The sequence below is a fragment of the Littorina saxatilis genome, linkage group LG5 (genome assembly GCF_037325665.1).
Source record: "Littorina saxatilis isolate snail1 linkage group LG5, US_GU_Lsax_2.0, whole genome shotgun sequence".
NCBI lineage: Eukaryota > Metazoa > Mollusca > Gastropoda > Littorinimorpha > Littorinidae > Littorina > Littorina saxatilis.
The window spans coordinates 20,899,197-20,921,670 of NC_090249.1; the positions used below are offsets into that span (position 1 = coordinate 20,899,197).

The 22,474-nt window shown below is 44.5% G+C and overlaps 1 protein-coding gene and 2 long non-coding RNA genes across 4 annotated transcripts in view; 2 read left to right on the forward strand and 1 right to left on the reverse strand.

Annotated features, from left to right (window-relative positions):
- The window catches only part of LOC138966518 (regulator of G-protein signaling 22-like), an 89,189-nt gene that overhangs the window by 41,553 nt on the left and 25,162 nt on the right, over window positions 1-22,474 (reverse strand). For both annotated transcript variants that reach the window (XM_070338782.1, XM_070338783.1), the window contains exons 4-17: window positions 20,863-20,925; window positions 14,593-14,823; window positions 13,764-13,961; window positions 13,060-13,268; window positions 12,111-12,351; window positions 11,423-11,724; window positions 5,504-5,905; window positions 4,832-4,993; window positions 4,098-4,287; window positions 3,518-3,738; window positions 2,714-2,864; window positions 1,757-1,972; window positions 1,161-1,262; window positions 430-624 (exon numbers count right to left, since the gene is read on the reverse strand). In XM_070338782.1, coding sequence (XP_070194883.1) covers window positions 430-624; window positions 1,161-1,262; window positions 1,757-1,972; window positions 2,714-2,864; window positions 3,518-3,738; window positions 4,098-4,287; window positions 4,832-4,993; window positions 5,504-5,905; window positions 11,423-11,724; window positions 12,111-12,351; window positions 13,060-13,268; window positions 13,764-13,961; window positions 14,593-14,823; window positions 20,863-20,925 — 2,883 coding nt within the window. The remainder of the gene's footprint in view (window positions 1-429; window positions 625-1,160; window positions 1,263-1,756; window positions 1,973-2,713; window positions 2,865-3,517; window positions 3,739-4,097; window positions 4,288-4,831; window positions 4,994-5,503; window positions 5,906-11,422; window positions 11,725-12,110; window positions 12,352-13,059; window positions 13,269-13,763; window positions 13,962-14,592; window positions 14,824-20,862; window positions 20,926-22,474) is intronic.
- LOC138966521 (uncharacterized) lies at window positions 6,024-7,223 on the forward strand. The gene is made up of 2 exons (XR_011455709.1): window positions 6,024-6,333; window positions 6,618-7,223. It is a non-coding gene; the product is annotated as an uncharacterized lncRNA (long non-coding RNA).
- On the forward strand, window positions 7,467-10,983 carry LOC138966520 (uncharacterized). The gene is made up of 2 exons (XR_011455708.1): window positions 7,467-10,093; window positions 10,378-10,983. It is a non-coding gene; the product is annotated as an uncharacterized lncRNA (long non-coding RNA).

The following is a 22,474-nucleotide window of genomic DNA, read 5'->3' on the forward strand; positions in this document are numbered from 1 at the left end:
TTGGCCCCTGGAAAGGGGGTAAGATATACAGTTACAACTTTTCGTAAAGCTTATGTAAACATATGTAATAAGACGTATCTAAATCAAATTTCACAAAGTGACCTTGGGAGAGAGAAGGTTAGAGAGGTAGAAATTACAAGTTTTTGAAGAACAGTATCATCTCACAGAAGTAAAGTGCTGTCTCGTTAGTAAGTGGTGATGTAAAAAGAATGTTGGTTTCTTGTTTGATTGGCCTTGTAGAGACTACCTTAATTTACGCTTTGTCAAGCTTTGTTTTTTCCGAACTTCTTTTTTCTTAACAAATTCAGAATCTGACAACACAAGTAGTTTCTCATTAAAAACAAAACAAACATTCAACGATCGTGACTCTGCCCCACCAAAATCTCACTGAAGAAAACTTGATAAAAGGGCATTTTTCCAGATTCCTACCTTGCTGTAAGTCTGCATGTCTGTAGTAAGACCAGTCATCCAGGCGGTGTAGAGTGTCTTCAGGGCTTCCTCCTCCGCCAGGTCAAAGAGTTCCTCTTGAGGTGGTACCAGACACTGCAACACGTCTAGCCGTACTTGGGTGGGACATCCGATGTTCCGCGGGGCTCCCGATACTATGTACTTGGAGTAAATCCCCTAAAAACGACGACAAAGTGGATGCTAGATTTGTGGGGAGGTTGTCTTTTTGCTAGCTCTGTCTGTACCTGTCTGTGTGTCAGTGTCTTTGTACGCCTGCCTGCCTGCCTGCCTGCCTGCCTGTCTGTCTGTCTGTCTGTCTGTCTGTCTGTCTGTATGTGTATGTCTGGCCAATCCTCTCTCTCTCTCTTTCTCTCTCTCTTTCTCTCTCTCTCTCTCTCTCTCTCTCTCTCTCTCTCTCTCTCTCTCTCTCTCTCTCTCTCTCTCAGGTTGGAAGAATAGGCTTTGCCTAAAACCTTTATCCTTTTGTAATAAAGTTCTGAGTCTGAGTCTGAGTCTCTCTCTCTCTCTCTCTCTCTCTCTCTCTCTCTCTCTCTCTCTCTCTCTCTCTCTCTCTCTCTCTCTCTCTCTCTCTCTCTCTCTCTCTCTCTGTATTTCTTGCTCGGTTTCTTTCTCTGCCCGGCAACCAGCGCTGTCCAGCTATGCTTGATTAGCATACACGATGAGGAAGAAAGTTTACTTTGCATTCCACTTACCTGTGCATGTTTCTTCACAACAAAGAGGTCCATGGCATCCTGGTAGAACATCATCCTGTATTCCTGTACATCTTCCCAGAACTGAGCTGCGTCCAGCCATCTCTGTCGATCAATCAATCAATCAAATCAAACCAAGCAACCAAGCAACTAGCCAGCGAACCAAGCAAACCATCCATCTGTTCATCAAAATCGTTTAAGCATCCACGTGACAATCGAGTCTGCTTCTGATCTGACATAAAAGACCATAGAAACCGCTTAAAATGATAGTAGTCATGTAATTAAAAGATCCCGCCACAGGCACCATAAACATGTCTACACGATATAGGTCAGAAGTAGTATGATAAACGCAGACACATAAAAATACAAAATAATACAAAACGAAGAATTAGCAAAACAGAACAATAACTTTTCAGACAAGCAGGGAGAACTGTTTTGAACATCCCGTTACCAATGTCTTTACCGATGAATGAATCTTCCATCCTTTCTCGCTAATCTTCATCCAACAATCCAGATTTTAGAATCTCTGCAACAACATAAACGTTACAACCAAAAATATCCTATCAACAACACAACCAACAACACAACCAACAACCCACCTTGTTGTTGGACTTCCTGAGGAAAGCCCTGAAGAAGTGGCCAGAGTCCTTCTCGTGGTACAGAGCCTGAAGCAGCGCTTCCAATCGACGACCTCCTTCAAACTGGGACGAGCTGCTCCTGCCACTGGCAGCACTAGACACTCGTTGGGAGGGCGCAGTCCGTGGCCTTGACCTCTTGTCCTCGCTGCTGACCGTTGCGGAGTTCAGGCGATCCTTCTGGATGAGCACAGCGTTCGAAATAAGTATGACTGGTTGACTAAGTTTTTAGAATGAAAGGCCGTAAACAAAAATTGCTTCAATCAATCAATCAATCAATATGAGGCTTATATCGCGCGTATTCCGTGGGTACAGTTCTAAGCGCAGGGATTTTTTTTTTTTTAATGCAATTTATATCGCGCACATATTCAAGGCGCAGGGATTTATTTATGCCGTATGCTCAGGCTCAAGAATACAATGTGGCATGTAAGATTTGCGATATAATTATGTGCTGTGATATGACTGCGAAGTGTGCTAGGTTTTCACGAAAAGTTCTACTTTGCCGTTGGTGGCCTTGAAAATGTATGGAAATGAACCTTGTATGCGAACACTTATTTGCAATAATTTTGCGTTGAAATAATGAAGAGAAACTAAAGAGAAAGGCCAATACTCCCTGCTCGTTATCCCTTATCTCAAGTTTCCGTCTATGTTTCTTCTTTCTTACATTTTTCAATTATTTTTTAAGAGTTTTTATCAATATTGCACGCTCGTCCGGCTGAATTTGTGTTGCTTGCTCGCATTTTTTGCTTGATTTATTCATCGATTCATTGGTTGGTTCATTGATTTGGGGGTTTTAGTCAAAAAGAAAGTAATAATTTCCAAATGTAGCGGTTCTGCATTACAAAACTGTACCTCTTTATTTTGGCGACTTTAATTGTGGTATGACTATGTGTATTTGTTTAATAATAAAATGACCCTCACCTGTGCTCGATCCAAGGAAGCGACGGAGGCGTTGTCCCAAGATTCTGCAGAGTCTGATCCAGGTGACGTGGCACGTCTACCTGGTACAGTGGGCAGGGAGGGGGCCTTGGACGACTTTGGGCGTGACTTGGCCGACGACGGTTTGCTGTGGCTTAATAGATATTATGAAACAAAATTATGAAGTTCATGGGGTTTTTGATTTTCAGAATGGCAGACTAGTAGGCGATCATAAAAAGTCAAGGGCATAGGGACAGAGACACGCACACCAACAGACAGGCAAAACACACAGTTACATAGAGACAAAAAAGCAACAACAAAAACAAAACAACAAAACAACAACAACAACCCTAAACATACGGAGAGCAAAACAGAAAGAAGCTAAATCCCAGAGAAGCAGAGTTTACAAACGCAGTCCCCAAGAAGGTGATGTCACAAGAATACACGCCTGAAAATCCAACCAGTCTTGCAGACGCATTTACTCAGGTGTGCCAGTAGATCTACACAAATCCCGATGGAATAGCTTCTTAATTCATTTTCACTTATCTTTAGCATGTTATCGCCCCTCCGGCGACGGGTTAACTGAAAATTGTTGATCAGTGCGGCCTACTCACGGCCACTATATTCTTCACAGTAATTCTACACCCTCACCCCCACACGCTTAAGCGTGACACAGTGGTCGTCTTATGGTATGAAAAAAAAGTGTCATCGGCTGTCGTAATTCGGTTGTCGCCTTCTGGTTGTCGCCTTCCGGTTATATTCGATTTATGATAACATGTAGTACAGACACCTACAAGCTAAACTCACCCTGGCGTACCAGATGACCCAGACACTTCCAGCTTTGACAGATGGTCGTGAGCTTTCAGGTGAGCCATCAGGAGTTCTCGAGGCTTCTTCTTCGTCACTTCCGTCCCCGGTCGGGGAGGGGTGGGTGGCTTGATGGCAGAGGGACCGTGTACCCGTCTCATTCCCACCCGGGGTGTCGTCAGCGGCAGTGTTTCTTCCACCCTTGGTTCCCGTTCCCACAGCTGGAAGAGAGCAGACAATTTCTGTATTGGCTGTAAAATACGTCAAACGAAACAGTTGCAAGCGACCATATCCACTTCTTAACGGTTATGCAGTTGCGCTCAACTTTGTATTCTGTGTCGCAAATTCTAAAACTCTGAAATCAGTCTACCACACGCTACATGTAACATGATAGTTTAAACAACAAATTGAACCACTAAATCTGTGCAACATAATTATGTTACACATAATTATGTGAATAATGTATTGCTTCAAAGCCCATAATAAACTAAAACCTTGAGACCTTGAAATCATGCACGATAATACCTTTTTGCTTTAAACTTTCCGTAGTGGTGTATATTTTAGTAATGAACAAACTCACGTCTTGCACCACGATGCGATGTTGCTGAAGCTTGGGGTAGCAAGACTTGGGGCGGAGGGGGAGGAGGGTCATGGTGGGGGGATTGGGGTACACCTCCTTGCGGGGCAGGAGGTTCAAATGCTGCTCCTGATACTGCTGGTACCTGGCCGGGTTGCTCTTGTACAGCTGTTTCAGCAGGAACCGTGGTGCCCTGAACAGGAAAGGAATTTTTTTTTAAATTATTTTGCTGTTTGGAACTGGTAATGTCAGCAAAAAAAGTCGGTTTAACAATTGTCCACAGCCCAAACCCACCCAGCCATCAATACAGTACAGCCTTATACAAATTCTTTCTTCCTGTTATTCCCTTTTTTTTTACATGTCATTTAATCCATCTACCCCGCAGTCCATTCGTCCTTACCCAAAACAACTATTCATCCAGCCATCCACTTATCCATCCATCCATCCATCCATCGTCCTCACGTCATCTCCCTACTTATAATTCCATCCATACAATTATACACAACATCTGCTTGCACCATTACAGTTTACCATCCGTCACTCCTATCCATCTATCTGACTAAACTTCAAACCCACCCAGCCTTCAACCCCATCCACCTACACACACTCATAACACACATCCATATATCCATCCATCCATGTACTCAGCCAGTCAACCATGCACTCAGCAAGTCATCCATGCTCCCAGCCAATCATCTACCCAAATACATCAACCCATTCAGTCATCCGAAACTGACCAGTACAAGACGAGGGGATCCGCCACGCGGCACTGAACAGCCTGCAGCTTTTCCACGGTCCACTGACTGGGTTCACTGAGACCAAGCGAGGCTTTGAACTCGGAAGTCAGCTCGTAGGGGGCGCCGTGCTTGTGATACTTCTCCCGCATCCCGCTTAGATACCTGTAGGGAAAGATGTAAGTTTTTTTGTTGGTTACAGTTACTAACGGTCGACCTTCGACGCATGAATAAGAAACAAGGGAAGTTATTTTTAAAAGAAGCTTTGCACAAAGTAACTGTAGGCAAATGTGGTATATCATGTAAGAAAACAACTTGTTTTTGCTCGGCTCGGAAAATGCGGACGACTAGTGGGAAACTGATATCAGGAGTCCATAAAAAGGCGCTCGGATAAAATAAATACAATGGTAAACAAGCGAGATAACGAACACTATTAAAACAAACAGACAAACACCTTCGATTTCATAACGCGAAACAACTACCTTATACAGATTGTACACATGCGAGGATACCTCTCACAGTTTGATATCTTTCTCTTGAAACTTGTAGAATGATTCAAAAATAACATGTCACATGCATCATTTGAGATTTATGGTCTTGGCACTTTGAGTCGGTACTCCTTTTAGAGTAGCTTGTCTTTGTCGTTTATACCCATACACACAAGATTTTACTTACCGTGCCTCCTCTTCCTCCGAAGTGACCAGCACGAGTTTGTCAATGTCCGTCCACAAGTAAAACATGTTCTCTCCAGCCGTTCCTCTCAAGAAGCGCTTGAACTGCTGTAACCCCTTTCGCGTCGAGAGGTTGTAGGTCCTTTTCCGCTTGTGACGTCGGAAGAAATTGACGTCATCTTCCTCGTAGTCCTCCTCGCTGTCCAGTAGAGAGTCTACGTCACTTTCGTTGTCGTCAGCTTTGCCTTTCGGCACTTTCTTCGTCTCCCTGGCCCCGTGATCGCCGCCTGGCGCAACGTGTGCTTGCTGTTGGTGTTGTTGTGGCGGTTGTTGATGTTGTTCTTGTTGGGGTGGATTCTCGATGACTATGATGTTGTCTAGCATGTCCGTGGAGATGTGAGCGTATCTAAGGGAAGTGAAATTTGAACATGAATATGAAATCGTTTCCCGAATATGCAACAATGTCAACATCACAATAATCACTAAGTGTCGGGTTTTTTCTCCAAAATCTGGCAGGGAGAATGTGACAAACGGATTTGCACATAGTGTATATTGGAATTATGTGACTCAGGTGTACAGAATTTATGGGTCACGAACTTTGAGTGGACACCGTACAGTGACGTCACTGACGCATTGCAGTAGTGTCGGTGACCAATCAGAGCAGAGTATAGACCGAGGGGGCGCTGTAAAGATAATACAGGCTCAGAGCTTTGCAGACTGTCGACAGGAGCAGACGTGTCTCCCAGTTGTAAAGTTGCTCACCGGGCGCTAGAGGTCCTTTGGAGACTCGTGTCGCGGTTACTGAATCAGTAGATTCAGCTGCTGTGTTTACAGGTATTTATTGAATTGATATTTTACTCGGAGATATTATTTTGCTCGGAAATATTGACTTGAGAAATGACCGGGAGAGTCATGTGTGAATTAACTGAAAAACGTGCGCGGTTGTCAGCCATTGTGGAAAATGGAATGTTTACATGTTTTTCGGAAATGAATTCGCTTATGAGTTAGCGGGTGTATATACTGTAACCGCATAAGATAGTTGACGGTAGTGATAAAGAACGTTATAAAAGTTTATTCAAGTATGGAGACTTATGGTAGTTTAAACTTGTGTTTTTTAGCACCCCGGGCCGAGTGGGTTCCGGAGATATCCCGGGCTGAGAGCAGTCGCGGAAGCGGGAACGAGACGGGAGGTTCTGCCCTCATGCTCCAGCCGAGGGCTGTGGAGACGCTGGAGGGAAAGACAGCGTGAAGCGCTGCGTAACGGGAACCCCGTCCCATTCCACCACACGAGACAGTTGTGTGGGTGGGGTGAAGCAGTGTGTGCCACTGTATACTGTGAGTACGACTGAGAGAATTTAACCAGCGTGATAGCTGCACAGATACGTTTCCCGAGTGAATAACCACGAGACGTCGAGCGTCGTGGGGTTTGTTATCTGTGTATAACAGAACTGAATAGTAACAGAAGAATTGTTTGAGACAGTGTCTTCGTGTGTTTTGAGACAGACGGGCTTTCACGGAACAAAGCCTCAAGTATTATACGTGTGTGCACGAGAACTGTATATTGCATGACATAATAACATGTATGTAATTTTGTCATGTTTGATTTCTGTATGTTGACAGAAATAGGACTTTCATGTTGAGCGAAAGTGATCTGTAGAATGGATGTAGAATAATATGTTTATGTTGTGATTGAATACTTTAATAGAGGTGCAGGGGCAAAGGGCTTTGCTGTGTTCTTGTCTTTGTGCCTGGTTGGAGTGTTGTGTGTGTGTGTGTGAAGAACAGTTATTAGTAAACAGAGAGTAGCACGCGCAATTTTGATAGGAATAGATAGACATACATACAGACATACACATCGAAATTCCGGTGTTCGTTAAACAGGCAGAGACTTTGGGTCTGGCTGCAGATAAACGCGAGAAATACGTGAAAGAGAGTTTTGATCGTTTGGAGAGAAAAAAGAAAAAGAAAGGGAAGATGCACAAATTGAAGAAAGTCGAAGACAAAAAGAATTGGAAATGGAAGAAAGTCGAAGACAAAAAGAATTGGACCGGGAAGAAAGAGACAAAGAGAGAGAACACCAGTTAAAGCAAAGAGAGCTTGAGATTAGGCAGGCTGAAATTAGTGCTGGGTCGCGTGGACCGCAAAATGGTCGGGATTCTCACACTAATATTGGTGCTCGCCCTGTTTACCCCAGGCTCCCTGCATTCAGGGAACAGCAAGATGATATAGACTCATACTTGTTCCGATTTGAAACTCATGCAAAATCTCTGGGATGGGAAGAGACAAGGTGGATCACGTACTTGTCTGCTCTTTTAGAGGGCAATGCATTAAACCTATACCATAGCCTTGCTGCTGCTGGTGAACTAACATACCAATGTTTGAAAGAAAACTTGCTGAAGAAATTTCAGTGCACGTCTGAGACATTCAGGCAAAAACTCCGTAATATCCGTCCAAGTGAAAAGGAACCGTTCCAAACTTTTGGGATTGAGTTACGACGACTGTTTGATCGTTGGGTTGCGCTATCTGACATAACCACAGATGTTGAGGGTTTAGTGAACTTGTTTCTGGGAGAACAATTCCTTGAAAGCGTTTCAGCTGACTTAGCTACTTTCATTCGGGAACGAGGTTTAGTTACTTTGGATGAAATGGTCAAAGCTGCCGAGAGCTATCGCTTAGCGAGACCTGGAAAAAACTTGTCACGAAAGTCTGGGCCCACCATTTTTTCTGCAGGTTCGTGTAGTCACGAAGAGTACGCTGCAGCTGCTTTTTCACAAAGCAATAATCGGAGAGGTAGTCCGCAGTCTCAGAGGTATGGTTCCAGTTTTGCGGGTCGTAGACAAGGTAACTGGAGCTATGGCAGAGGTACGTCCGATGCTCAGGCACAGTCACAAGGTAATACATACTATCCTCGTGGAAGTAGACGCAATCGTACTGGTGGTCGCAGAGGTGGTACTTCCCGGAGCGGAGATACTTGTCTGTTATGTCATGAGAAAGGACATTGGTCAGTTCAGTGTCCCTTACGGACACACCCTCAGAACCCTTGTCTGATTTGTGGGATTGACGGCCATGACAGGTGGTCTTGTCCGAAGTATCTGATTGAATCAGGTATATATGAGCGAGTCGAGTCAGGAAATGCTGTTGTCGCAGACATTTGTGTTTCAGGAAATTCTGCTGTTGCGGAAGTCGTTTCACCAATTACTCAGGATGTTGGAAGTCTGAAGTTGGAACATGGTAGTGTCAACGGGAGTGAGTGTACAGTACTTCGAGACTCAGGTTCTACGATTTCTGGAGTGCGTAGTGGATTGGTGTCAAAAGACCAGTTGGTCAGTAGAAAGGTCACTTGTAAGACATTTGGTGGGGAGGTCCTTACTTATCCTCAGGCGAAAGTTAAAGTTGAGACACCTTATGTTTCGGGAGAAATGGTTTGTTGCGTCCTGAATGATCCTGTCGCTGATTTGATCATAGGCAACATTCCGGGGATTTCAGGGGGTGCAGACTGTTGTCCTGAAGCTGAGGGGGTTACGGCTCGTACTAATCGTGCGCAGGAAAAGAGAAGAAACCCTCCTGATAAACCTGTGATTCTGACTCCAGATCAGAAGGTTGCGTGTTTGAATCAGGACTTGGCAGTTGTTCGAGAAGAACTCAGTCAGTTGCGTGCTGAACTGAACAGATTAAAACGTGGTTTTTCACTGCCTGCGAGTGGAAAGAGTAGGTCGATTGAGACTACTGCTGCTGTACGCCATGGTGGCAATCGCAGAAAGAGGTCAAGAAAATGGTTTGCTTGATTTTGACTACTTGCTTGTTTAGCATCAGGAACATAAGTCGTAGTACTATGTTGGAAGAGTCGTAGACTCAAGATATGAAAATTGAAGATGCTAAAGAAAGACATTACATGTTTGAGCTGGAAAGCAACATGACTGGAAATTGTGAGTTAATAGAAAAACTCAGTGAAATCTTCCAAGAGAAGGAAGAAGTACTTTATCGGACATAAAGTAGTGTTGTTAAACATATGTGACAGTAAATTGTGCATGCCTTGGATGACAAAATTGTGCATGCCTTGGATGACAATGAATTGTGTATACCAGCGGTGTCGTTTTGAGCTTGTTTGAATAGCTGTTAGTGGATTAGAAAGTTTGTTTCTAATGTCAGGTGCGACAATTTTGATCCCTAGAGGAAACTGGTATGAAGATTGCAGTTCAGTAAAGTAGTTACCCTCTTTTGCCTATTATCCTTAAGAAAAAATAACCTCGGTCGGTCATTTTTTTCTGGGAGGAGGGGGTAATGTGACAAACGGATTTGCACATAGTGTATATTGGAATTATGTGACTCAGGTGTACAGAATTTATGGGTCACGAACTTTGAGTGGACACCGTACAGTGACGTCACTGACGCATTGCAGTAGTGTCGGTGACCAATCAGAGCAGAGTATAGACCGAGGGGGCGCTGTAAAGATAATACAGGCTCAGAGCTTTGCAGACTGTCGACAGGAGCAGACGTGTCTCCCAGTTGTAAAGTTGCTCACCGGGCGCTAGAGGTCCTTTGGAGACTCGTGTCGCGGTTACTGAATCAGTAGATTCAGCTGCTGTGTTTACAGGTATTTATTGAATTGATATTTTACTCGGAGATATTATTTTGCTCGGAAATATTGACTTGAGAAATGACCGGGAGAGTCATGTGTGAATTAACTGAAAAACGTGCGCGGTTGTCAGCCATTGTGGAAAATGGAATGTTTACATGTTTTTCGGAAATGAATTCGCTTATGAGTTAGCGGGTGTATATACTGTAACCGCATAAGATAGTTGACGGTAGTGATAAAGAACGTTATAAAAGTTTATTCAAGTATGGAGACTTATGGTAGTTTAAACTTGTGTTTTTTAGCACCCCGGGCCGAGTGGGTTCCGGAGATATCCCGGGCTGAGAGCAGTCGCGGAAGCGGGAACGAGACGGGAGGTTCTGCCCTCATGCTCCAGCCGAGGGCTGTGGAGACGCTGGAGGGAAAGACAGCGTGAAGCGCTGCGTAACGGGAACCCCGTCCCATTCCACCACACGAGACAGTTGTGTGGGTGGGGTGAAGCAGTGTGTGCCACTGTATACTGTGAGTACGACTGAGAGAATTTAACCAGCGTGATAGCTGCACAGATACGTTTCCCGAGTGAATAACCACGAGACGTCGAGCGTCGTGGGGTTTGTTATCTGTGTATAACAGAACTGAATAGTAACAGAAGAATTGTTTGAGACAGTGTCTTCGTGTGTTTTGAGACAGACGGGCTTTCACGGAACAAAGCCTCAAGTATTATACGTGTGTGCACGAGAACTGTATATTGCATGACATAATAACATGTATGTAATTTTGTCATGTTTGATTTCTGTATGTTGACAGAAATAGGACTTTCATGTTGAGCGAAAGTGATCTGTAGAATGGATGTAGAATAATATGTTTATGTTGTGATTGAATACTTTAATAGAGGTGCAGGGGCAAAGGGCTTTGCTGTGTTCTTGTCTTTGTGCCTGGTTGGAGTGTTGTGTGTGTGTGTGTGAAGAACAGTTATTAGTAAACAGAGAGTAGCACGCGCAATTTTGATAGGAATAGATAGACATACATACAGACATACACATCGAAATTCCGGCCGTAACAGAGAAGAAACCTGGGACCTTCAATTATAGACCAAGAACTGCTTCTTTAAGATTGTTGGCTTCGTCAAAAATGTATTAGAGTACTGTCTAATGTGCGGCAATCAATCAACTTATGCTGAAAATCCACACACGTGTTCAAATGTATGGCAAGAACTACTCTATCAAAATAATTGCGGCGTGCACCACTTCACCAAGAAAATTGTGCATTGAAAAAAGTCCCCAAAACTTCGAGTTTATTTAAAATAAAGAATCCAAGAAAAAGAAAGAACAAAAGCAAGTAAAAACGTACGCCGCGTTAGGGAAGACCTTGCTGATGCGAGGGTCCTTCTCGATGACGGACTGCTCGATCTTAGCCACGTCTGCCATGGCCTTCTTCATGACGGCTCCCACAATGACAGCACTCAGCTCATCCACACTGTGGACCACCACGCTCTGCTTGCTCTCGGCCCTCTCCTCATCCTCTTCCTCCTCCTTGCCGGAGGTGAGGGATTGCAGTTCGCCGTCGCTGGTCAGGGCGGTGTCGTCGTTGTCGAGGTCATTGTCCATCTCACTAACGTCGCCCATGCCGGACTCGGAGCCTATGCTTTCGTCCTGTGTGGGTAGAAACAGAGTTTTGACGCGTTGAGCGTGTGTGTGCGTGGGGGGTGGGGGTTGGGGGTGGGGGGGGGGTGGGGTCGGGCGTTAAAAACGTTAAGGTGGCGACGTCAGAGCATTGCTTTATGGGAATATATTCGGCTGGTTGAACAACCAGCTGAACAGTCCTTTTCTGACGGACACTATGTAAGAATACTCGCTTTTCTCGAGAACTGTCCAACATGTCCCTGTCTCGACGTGAGTGACGACACGAAATATCAAGGACGTATTGAGCGGAGGTGTACCTGCTACTTGTCAAAAGATTGACCAAAGGTATATTAAAGTAAAATAAGTTCGAATCCCACAAAAAAAGAAGTTGTAAAAAAGTATAATCCTTCTCCTACCTTAGGATAAGCGTAGACGACACTGCTCAGCACTTGCTCCCCGTCGTCATCTGTCACACAAACTGGGTCACTGGGTCGCGGGGTCACCGGCTTCAGGGACCCGGCTGTGTTGGAGCGTGGCATGCTGAACTCATCAAGGGGCATGGCACCGTAGCTGCCGAAGTAAGGGCTGGAGAAAACGGAAGACTTTTGCGGACTGCCTACGCTGCTGATACCGCTGTCGGGCCGCTGTCGTAGTGCCCTGACAAAAATTAGTAAAGGGTTGTTTGGTGTTGTCTTGAAGATTCACCCCTTTCCGTGGAAATCATCGTGAAAATCATCACGAAACCACACAGGACTTTACATCCAAAACTAGTAACATCCTCTCTCTACCCCCTAACCCTTCCCCATCACATCCCTTATCCATCGGCTTAATTGAATACCCGCTAAAAGTCAACAGTGTGGCTGTTTCATGTGGAACGTGGGATTTGATTTTTGGTGTGTCTCCATTTTCACAAATTGAAAACAATATTTCTTCAGCTTTGCATCACTCCCAAGGATTTTGTTTCCAAAAGCGGTTATGCTGTCTGCTTCTAAAAAAATGATGCTGAGCGCACGCTGGTATTTCCCTTCAAGTAGCATTTGATTTGAGGACCGAAAGCTTTAATCTTCATGTTTAAATGCTCCTTTAACCTCGGTCCTGCATAGCCATTTAGGTTGAACGGACGTTAAAAGCAAAAACCAACCTCTTAATGGCATACTATGAAAGTTAAGTGATGATGATATCACTTGTTTGCCATGTTGTAATCGTCAATGTGCATTGCTTATTATTTTTTAGAACGTGTCCTTAAGCACTTTTCTTGTTATCGTTCCATATGGTTTTTTTGTGATAACAATTGTATAGAGTAAAGTAAATAAAACACGCTTGAACCAAAAAACAGCCTCCTTTAACCTACGAGAGGTTTCTCACCTGTAATTTTCGCTAGCAGGACGAGCAGAGGAGGATGTGGACATGATAGGCCTGGAGGCACTGACGGGGCGAGACAGGGACACGTAGGTCGTCTCTTCCAGGTGCGCCATTTTGGCCTGACTGAACCAGCTATCCGTGTTCTGGGTGGACGTGTCTCCCAACGACACGAACATGTTCTTGATGTACACTTCCTTTAGGTCCACTTTCACCTGCAAACATTTTTTTAAAAAATGCTGTTATCATGCAATGCTGTTATTTCTGGCGTTGTGAACAGTCACTTCACTGTGGTTGCCCTGATTAACCCAGCTCTATTTTTTGTTTGTGTACACACCTCTCCTAGAGAAAGGAACATGGTCCTAGTACTGTTTACAAGCACACCTTGATCTATTAGCTGGTTTTTTTCTGTTCTTTGTCCAAGCTCCATTTGCACGTGTATAAACGTGTACTCTGGGCATGTCGTGTACTTAACTTCAAGCCTGTCCTAAATTGCGCCCGATGTCGTCTTCGCGAAGACTGCGCGAAGTCTATTTACCAAAAATGCAGTGCTATAGCTTCGTGTATCAAGTCGACTTCACCCAATAAATGACAGGCTTTACAGCAACTACAACAACAAAAAACACCCCACTCCCCTCCCCCCCCCCCCCCCCCCCCCCCCACCCCTCTCAAAGAGAAGGAAAACACACAAGAAATCGCATCCACTCTACCTCTTCCTGCTTTTTCTTAGTCTTCTGAGGCCTGGGCGTGTAGTCGATCTTGGTGAGGATGAAGTGACCCTTGGTGTCCATTAGCTTGACCTGGGACAGCACGTTGCCCAGTCGGTACTCAAAGTAACAGTCGCTGTTCAGGAAGGTCGGCAGTCGCTCGGCTTTCACCCAGTGGATGCCTTGCTCCTTGTTCAGCGTCTGAAATATAATGGATGAAGTGTTATGGTTAAGGCCACCCTTAATTTGGCAGACCCTTGATTTTTTACCCCCTATAAGTCGACTTTCACTACGTGCGGCGTGCTCCGGGTAGTAGATCCAAGTTAATGAAAGGCTTAAGGGATGCATAGAGACCTGCCCAAGCAGTGTTCAGGTTGACAAAAGCTTCTAAGTAATGCATGTACTTAGTCTGAACTTCTATCTAACCTCTCTCTATTTGGAGATACGAGCGTAATTTCACAATGTTGAGTTTTGTTTCTAAGAGACTTCAGAAAAATAGCAATGATAGCGAAAGTGATAGTGATAGTTCTGCAGTCAACCCATCTCCACTTTGAAAGAGCGGTCATTTCACACTTTTATATATATGTCAATGATCAATAACTGACTCCTGTCCGACCTTCAGGGCTAAAGCCAAGAGTCAGCCATCGGTTAACATGATTATTTCTTTTTACTTTAGAGTCGGTAAATTGACCCGTTGGATTTTTGGCGTGCCGTTCAAAGGTGTCATAGGCTGACCCATCGATTAAAAAAAACCACGATTGTCGTTACCACGAGTCAATCAAAGAAGCTGCTGGTTCCCGTCTGATCATTATAAAAGCAAGTGCACACTCACCGTGACGCTGAAAGACGTGTCAATCTCCATCTTCTCGGGGCCGTCAGGGGTGACGATGGGGATGAGGGGGATGTCGATGAAGGCGTGTCGCTTGGCAACGCGGTAGATGTTGGGCGTGCGGCGCTGGGATCGGATAGCGGCCTTGATCTGCTGGGCCAGGGCGTGCCGCGCCTCGCTCACCACCTCGAACCCCCCGCTCTCCTTGTTGAAACATAGCGGCTCGGGAAAACTCTGGTGGAAGAAAAATAGAATAGAAATTCAGTTTAGACCAGTGGAACAAACGGAGACAACCACCTCGAATCCCCCGCTCTCCTTTTTGAAACACAGCGGCTCGGGAAAACTCTGGGGGAGCAAAAAAAATATACATTATGTATGGAGCAAAGGAATAAGCGGAGAAAAGCGCCTCACTCAACCACGGCAAATTCGCCCCTTTCCAAAAATACTAAGTGATAAGGTCATAAAAGCAAACCTCTTGGGGGAACATTTAAATTCAGTCTAGACCAGAGGAACAAACGGAGACAAGCACCTCTCCTGACCCCGGCCAATTCGCCCCTCTCCAAATGCACAGAGTGATGGGGTATAAAGCATGAAACTACATCTTTGTCAACGTATTTGTTCATTTCAGTCTAGACAAGTAGTATGATCAGACAGATGTCCATTTTTGGCCAACTGAAGGCAAACTTGCTGCTGGCTAACGACACTGCGTTACGAGTTACAAACTTCTTCTCTCAAATGAGCTTTTAAGACTTCTTGGAAGTACAACAGTTAACTGCACCGAAAGCATTTATGAGCTTGAAGCCAGTGCACAAATAAAATAACAGATTCTCTGGGGATCATTGGACAGCGCATCCTCAAAAGCGAGAAAAGTTTCGTTACGACGCACAACCCACTCATATCTACAATGTAGCCTGTCAGTAAACTAATAACTGCTGATCGGATTTGTGAGAGCGAAGTGAAAGATGAGAAGCTGGAGCCAAATGACGTAAAATGATGTAAATTTATAAAAAGCTCTAAATCTGGTGGGGTTTTTTTTTAATTGTTTTTTTTTCTACTCCTAACCACCCCCACCCCACCCCCCACCCCCCAACCCCCATCTCTCTCTCTCTCTCTCTCTCTCTCTCTCTCTCTCTCTCTCTCTCTCTCTCTCGTTCTCCCCCCCCCCCCCCCCCCGTCCTCTCTATCTCTTTCTCTCTCTCTCTCTCTCTCCACTGCAAACATTTCATCAACCAAACTGCACTGTACATTATTTTAACTTCTCATCGCATCTTCCTTTTCAGAGCAATAAATGCATTTCTCTTCACCTGTTGATATTAAAACCAAAGCAACTGGAGGTAGACGAAGTCTCGCAGAATGTTCAATCCACAGGCACATGGCACTGGATGGCTGTGAGGATGGACGGCAGGAGGGAGGGGGGGGACTGAGCTCTCCCCCTGTCTGCTCAAAGCTCACCCACCCAGCCACCTCAACTCCGAACCCACCCAGTATCACGTGCCTGTGACTCAGTCAATGTTGTGAGGAACGTCGTGAAACGCACTCTCCCTTACTTACACTCAATGTGTTTGCCGTGCTAAGCGGTCTCGAGGGTCCCCACCTATCTCAGTGAAGAGTCAGGGCACAGGTGCTAAAACCGGCTGAAGACATTAATTGCTTCTCTCTCTTCTTTTAAATTTGTCTTTTGGGATGCTTCCTTTGGGAAGGGAAAGGAAGGGATTTGTGGAGGGTCTGCGATTGTCATTGACCAGTTCCGGCTGTTCCAATTTCACACTGACACAGTTTTTCAACTATCTGTACTGAACGCACAGTTTGCTCCACACTTAACTTCATTTTTGCGCAGTCATAGATCTAGTTATGTGCTTTGGTATGGTGACATCGGCACGGGTATAAATGATCACATGAAAAAATTCCCCCAATCTGAGAACAGATTTTAGTACATGCCTCCAACATATGCATTCGTTAGTCAACAAGTGATAAAAAAAAGAAAACAACGTCGACACACTTTGGTAATCTTTTTTTTTTTGTATTTGAAGTAGAAAAGTATTATTACTTGTATTTTTTCGAGGAATCAAGTGTTATTCAGGCTACATTCCCGCGGCAAGGCTTTATCCTGTTACGTTGTGTCATGTTCTGCAAGAGAGAAGTTACGTTTTCAACGAAGGACAAATTACGACTGCGGAGAGTCATGTGTAGCCAAGTGCACTTCGCTACCCTAAACACTCTAGTCATCGCATAGCGAAACAGCCTTGTGTACAATACAAACGGGATCACCCACCCCATAGCAGACGATACGATGATGCGCGCGCACCTTGCTGGCGCAAATTCTAATAAAATACCTTTCTTTATATATCTACCTAACTTCTATCTTTCAAAGTCCCTTTTATCTTTGATATTGTCCTAATTATATTTAGGTTTGCATAGAAGTCACTGATTAGGCTGGATGGCTGCATATTATTGTGTTATTTACGATAATGCTTCGAACTGACCAAAGCGTCACTTTGACCTTGACCGGTTTTCATGTATCAACTCTTCTTTGTCTTTTCAATCATTGTTTTGTCATTTTTGTATCACTATTACATATCCCGTACCTATGTTGCATATGATCTTAGTTTGTTTACAAGGATTTGGTTGTAATGAGTGATGCTTGGTTTCTCTGCAAAGATTCCTAATTTATGCAGACAGGTACTCGCGCCGGAATTTAGCCGATTCCATTTACTTTCGGACTTTGCCGCTTCGTACTAAGTGAATGTATAATTTTCCCCCAAGTAACGCATATCATGATGTTTGTCTAGGGTTCTTCTTTTTATCTGTATGATTTATGAGTTTGTCCATTATTCCAGTTTAGAGAGTTTTGTAATTTTCCGCACTGAAGTTGGTTCAGTGCCTTCACTAGGACCATTGTTTTTGTATCCTACTAAATAAATATAAGATTTTACGAAATGTTATTTATTGCAACGGAAAGCTAAAGGTCGTAGCTTTAATTTGATGTATTGTTTGTTAGGATTGGTTATGTATTTGTTTAAATAACGTAGGGTAAAGCATGTGTAAGAAACACAGATTCCGTGTTTCTGGCTGTATTCAGGCGATTTTTATTCTCGCCGGACGGCGCTTTCAATGCGGTCCGCGCCGGGGCTATAAGTATAGGCCGAACACCGGCTGAAGGATGCCCTACCTTAGCGTATCACCAACTCTTGTCCCAAATAGAAATAGTTTCTGAGAGGACGTAAACTCCCCCCTTTAGTCGTTAGCTGAAGGATGCATACGCTCCTAGCAGCTGAACACGGCACTACACTTGCTTTGCTGTCTACGGGTTTCGCCTTCGGCCTCTACGCTTACTTGCATTGTTTTCTTGAATAAAAAGTTGAAACAAGACGCTTGGACTTGGGCTTCGATTCTACTACCTTCCACTCCTCCACTACACATGGTAAAGGATAGAAAAAGTTGTTATATTTGATCATCTGTTACCTGTCACGCTCATTATTTCAAGAACTTCGTATACGGAAGGAAAGTTCGGAACAAACGATACAAGGTAAGCGAATACAACAAAGCTCTCAGAGTGAATCTTCGTTCAAAATGTTACATCTTCTAAGCATGATCGCGCTGTGCATTATGAAAACCGGTATTTTTTGTAAGTATAAATCCTGCCTCTGACAGAAACGGGTCACTCTGTAACACCAGCCGGTCAAACCAAGTCTCAACCACAGTGACTGCATTATATTTGTCAGGAGGACACCGGTGAACCGAAATAGCAACTAATGTGTGACCGGTTGCAAATTTCATTTCGATAGTTTTCCGGTAGAATACCGGACATATCCCTTCAACTCGATCCCTGGCTTACGTAACACCACGCCAGGTGGAACTCAGTGCCTGTGTTCGGCGTATCTTTGCTTGACTCAAACCCTATAGACTTCCTTTGGACACTATTATCTCGACCCCTTTGCGCATGGCGTTCAGACCACTCGAACCCTGCATTCACATAGCTTCTAAAAACGTTACGTTACATCAGCAACGTTGTTAAATTGATTCGAGAGCTTGTTTTCGCTTGACTCGATTCGTAGACTTCCTGAGGCTACTATTATCTCAACCCATGTCCTCACAGCAATCAGAACACTCAAACCATGTGCCAACACATCTTTTTAAACACAGTGTAGCTCCAAAACTTAGATAGTTCAGGTTTTGGGTAAGAAAAGTATATATCACTCCGCGGGAAAACCGACTATGTGTTTGAAACCTATTTATACTTTCTACCGTAAAAGCACAGCAATGAAAAATTGAGGTTCCTAACGCTACTGTGTTAAGACACACACACACACACACACACACACACCACACACACACACACACACACCACACACACACACCACACACACCACACACACACACACCACACACACACACACACACACACCACACACACACACACACAACACACACCACACACACACCACACACACACACACACAACACACACACACACACACACACACACACACCACACACACACACCACACACACGCACACACACACAACACACACACACACACAACACACACACAGAGACAGATAGAGAGACAGACAGAGATAGACACACAGAGAGAGAGACACACAGAGAGAGTAACGCGATGGACCTAAAATAAGTAATAATGAAAGTGAGTTAAAGCCTTCCTTAATGAGAAAATAAAATCACAACATAAGGAACCTTCCCAGCCGCTATAAATTAAAAAAAATTCATGTTTTTCTCTCATGTGTGCAAAACAGCTGCACATCCTATATTTTCCCCTTCCATTTACCTGTCTGACGGCAAAACCTTCTCAGAATTGTCATTGCACTTTTCGACCCTAGTTGATTAGTGCTGTAAGTTGGCTGTAGGTCTCATTCCTAAGCCCTTGATGGCAGTTTCATTGTTGAAGCGAGATATAATGGGCAGCGTAAAGCTGTCTCTTGACACAAGTGGCCTATAAACACCAGATAAGAGTGAAGCACACACACGTGCACCTCGTACAGTATGACGACTGTCCGTGTGTGAACCCGTTGGGTCTTTTGTTCTTGGCTGATTTTTCACGATCGCTTTCTTTTATTCTTTGCAGGTTGGATAGGTTATCGGTATGTTATCGGGGGAGTGTTTCCGTATCTTTGTTTGTGTAATGTTTCCATCACAAAGGATGAAAGCAGGGATTGGACAGATTTTTCTTTACATAGTACAACCTGCATTAGATTTAAGTTTGCAGAATGAACAAGACACTTATCTGCATGCATAGTTTGGGACTTAATATGAATTGTTGACTATAATGATCACACCACAGCTCATCAAATCTTACATCAAACACATTCAGACTGTCACGCCAGATTTCGCACAAAAGAACTGACCAATAGGTACGACCATAAAAGCACATGATCTTATGTGGTACGACGAAATCCAACGTTATAAACATTCTTTGTACGCAGCTGGCGTATACTAAAGTGTCAACAACGTAAGCTGTGCGAATTCATCCGTTTGGAAAACGCCTTTGATAGGTGTTTTTGAAGGCACACTCCTACTCGTGAACACTGTTCGGCTCACCATCTCAAACATAGCCCGGCTTTTATATGGATAAGAACATCCCTTTACTTGGACACACACCAAAAATCAACAATCTGGCTGCTTGCTGGGTTGATTTAAAAAAGTTGAAAAATTATTTTCGAAATTAGTTCATTAAACAATATCCAAATGTGCACAGAGAGCACCCCGCTAGGCTGTCACTTGTTGGTATGTGACCAGAGAGCACCCCGCTAGGCTGTCACTTGTTGGTATGTGACCAGAGAGCACCCCGTTAGGCTGTCACTTGTTGGTATGTGACCAGAGAGCACCCCGCCAGGCTGTCACTTGTTGGTATGTGACCAGAGAGCACCCCGCTAGGCTGTCACTTGTTGGTATGTGACCAGAGAGCACCCCGCTAGGCTGTCACTTGTTGGTATGTGACCAGAGAGCACCCCGCTAGGCTGTCACTTGTTGGTATGTGACCAGAGAGCACCCCGCTAGGCTGTCACTTGTTGGTATGTGACCAGAGAGCACCCCGCTAGGCTGTCACTTGTTGGTATGTGACCAGAGAGCACCCCGCTAGGCTGTCACTTGTTGGTACGTGACCAAGTGGAGGGGTGGTCTTACCCATTTTAAAAATCCCAGCCAGATTTGAGATGGGAGCCAAACACTTTTCACAAGAAGGAGTGTGCATTTAAGTCATTCCTTCCAAATAGCTACATATTTGTTTCTGTGGAAGGCGTAAAAGTTGGACTTACCGGCAATGCAAGGTATGTGTTGAAATACTCCACGAAGAGGTCGTCAGTGGCCAGAAAATCCTCCTGAAACACAAAACGCACAGCATTTATGTGGATGTCGTTGCAGGCGTCCAGATGGGAAGCAAAGAAAAACATAGTGCTCTGTGAGCCATAAAAGAAGGAAACAGACTGAATGAAAATCAAATGATTCACGCAATCAGCATTGATTATTTTACGTGTGATGTGGTTGACACATGCACATATTTGCAGTTATTCACACGCTACAAAGATTGTATCACGTATACACTCATTCAACTTAATTAAGGGTAGGGGATGGATGAAGGGGAGGGAGGAAGAGAGAGAGAGAGAGAGAGAGAGAGAGAGAGAGAGACAGAGAGACACAGAGAGAGAGAGAGAGAGAGAGAGAAAGAGAGAGAGAGCCGAGAGAGAAAGAGAAAGAGAGAGAGAAGGGGGGGGGGGGAGATAGAGATGGAGAGGGAGAGATAGAGACAGACAGACTGACAGAAGGACACGCGGTTTGCCTCGACAGACGGAGACGGAGAAACACATTGAAAATGTACAAATAGACTGACAGAAAAATAGACAGACAGACATAAGCACACCGCAGACACACACACACACACACACACACACACACACAAACACACCGCAACACGGTGGCCTAGTGGTAAGGCGTCCGCCCAGTGAGCGGGAGGTCGTGGGTTCGAACCCCGGCCGGGTCATACCTAAGACTTTAAAATTGGCAATCTAGTGGCTGCTCCGCCTGGCGTCTGGCATTATAAGGGTTAGTGCTAGGACTGGTTGGTCCGGTGTCAGAATAATGTGACTGGGTGAGACATAAAGCCTGTGCTGCGACTTCTGTCTTGTGTGTGGCGCACGTTAAATTTCAAAGCAGCACGTAGTCGGCTGGGCGTTAAGCAAACAAACAAACAAAAAACACAAACACACACATACAAAAACACACTTTTAACTAGTGGCGTGTGTGTGTTAGTGTGTATGTGACTTGTGAGTGTGTGTGCGTGTGTGAGTGCGTGCGTGCGTGCGTGAATGTGTGTAAGTTAGTGTGTGTGCCGTTAGTGTGTGTGTGTGTGTGTCTGTCTGTCTGTCTGCCTGTCTCTGTGTATGCGTGCGTGCGTTTGTGTGTGCTTTTAATGACAGGCGTCCGAAGATTACCAGCAATCTTTATAAAAAATAAAATAAAACACTAAAAACAAATCACATTATTGTCCTTTTCCTTTGCCTCAACCCACCAAGGTTCGAGCTTGTACCGCGAAAACGGCACCTCCAGGCGTCTCCATGGTGACTATGTACTGATTTCACCACAAGCCAAATTCATAAGAAAAGACCACAAAGTAGTATTCTCGTCCTCTGGTATTAAACAGTATGTGTGTTTCCATAGCACAAACTGACCTTCCGTTGAAGATCAAATTCTGTCACAAATTAGTCAGTAACCCGGTTGCCCCGCTGATGAAAATTTAAGCCACACTTCATTTATTTTTGACAGATAAAATCAGAGCTTTAGCAGTTCTTCTTGTCTTTGAAGGAGACACGTTCACTGATAGGTACGGTGTTGTCTGTCACAGGACAAAATCATACAGTAACGACAATGCCA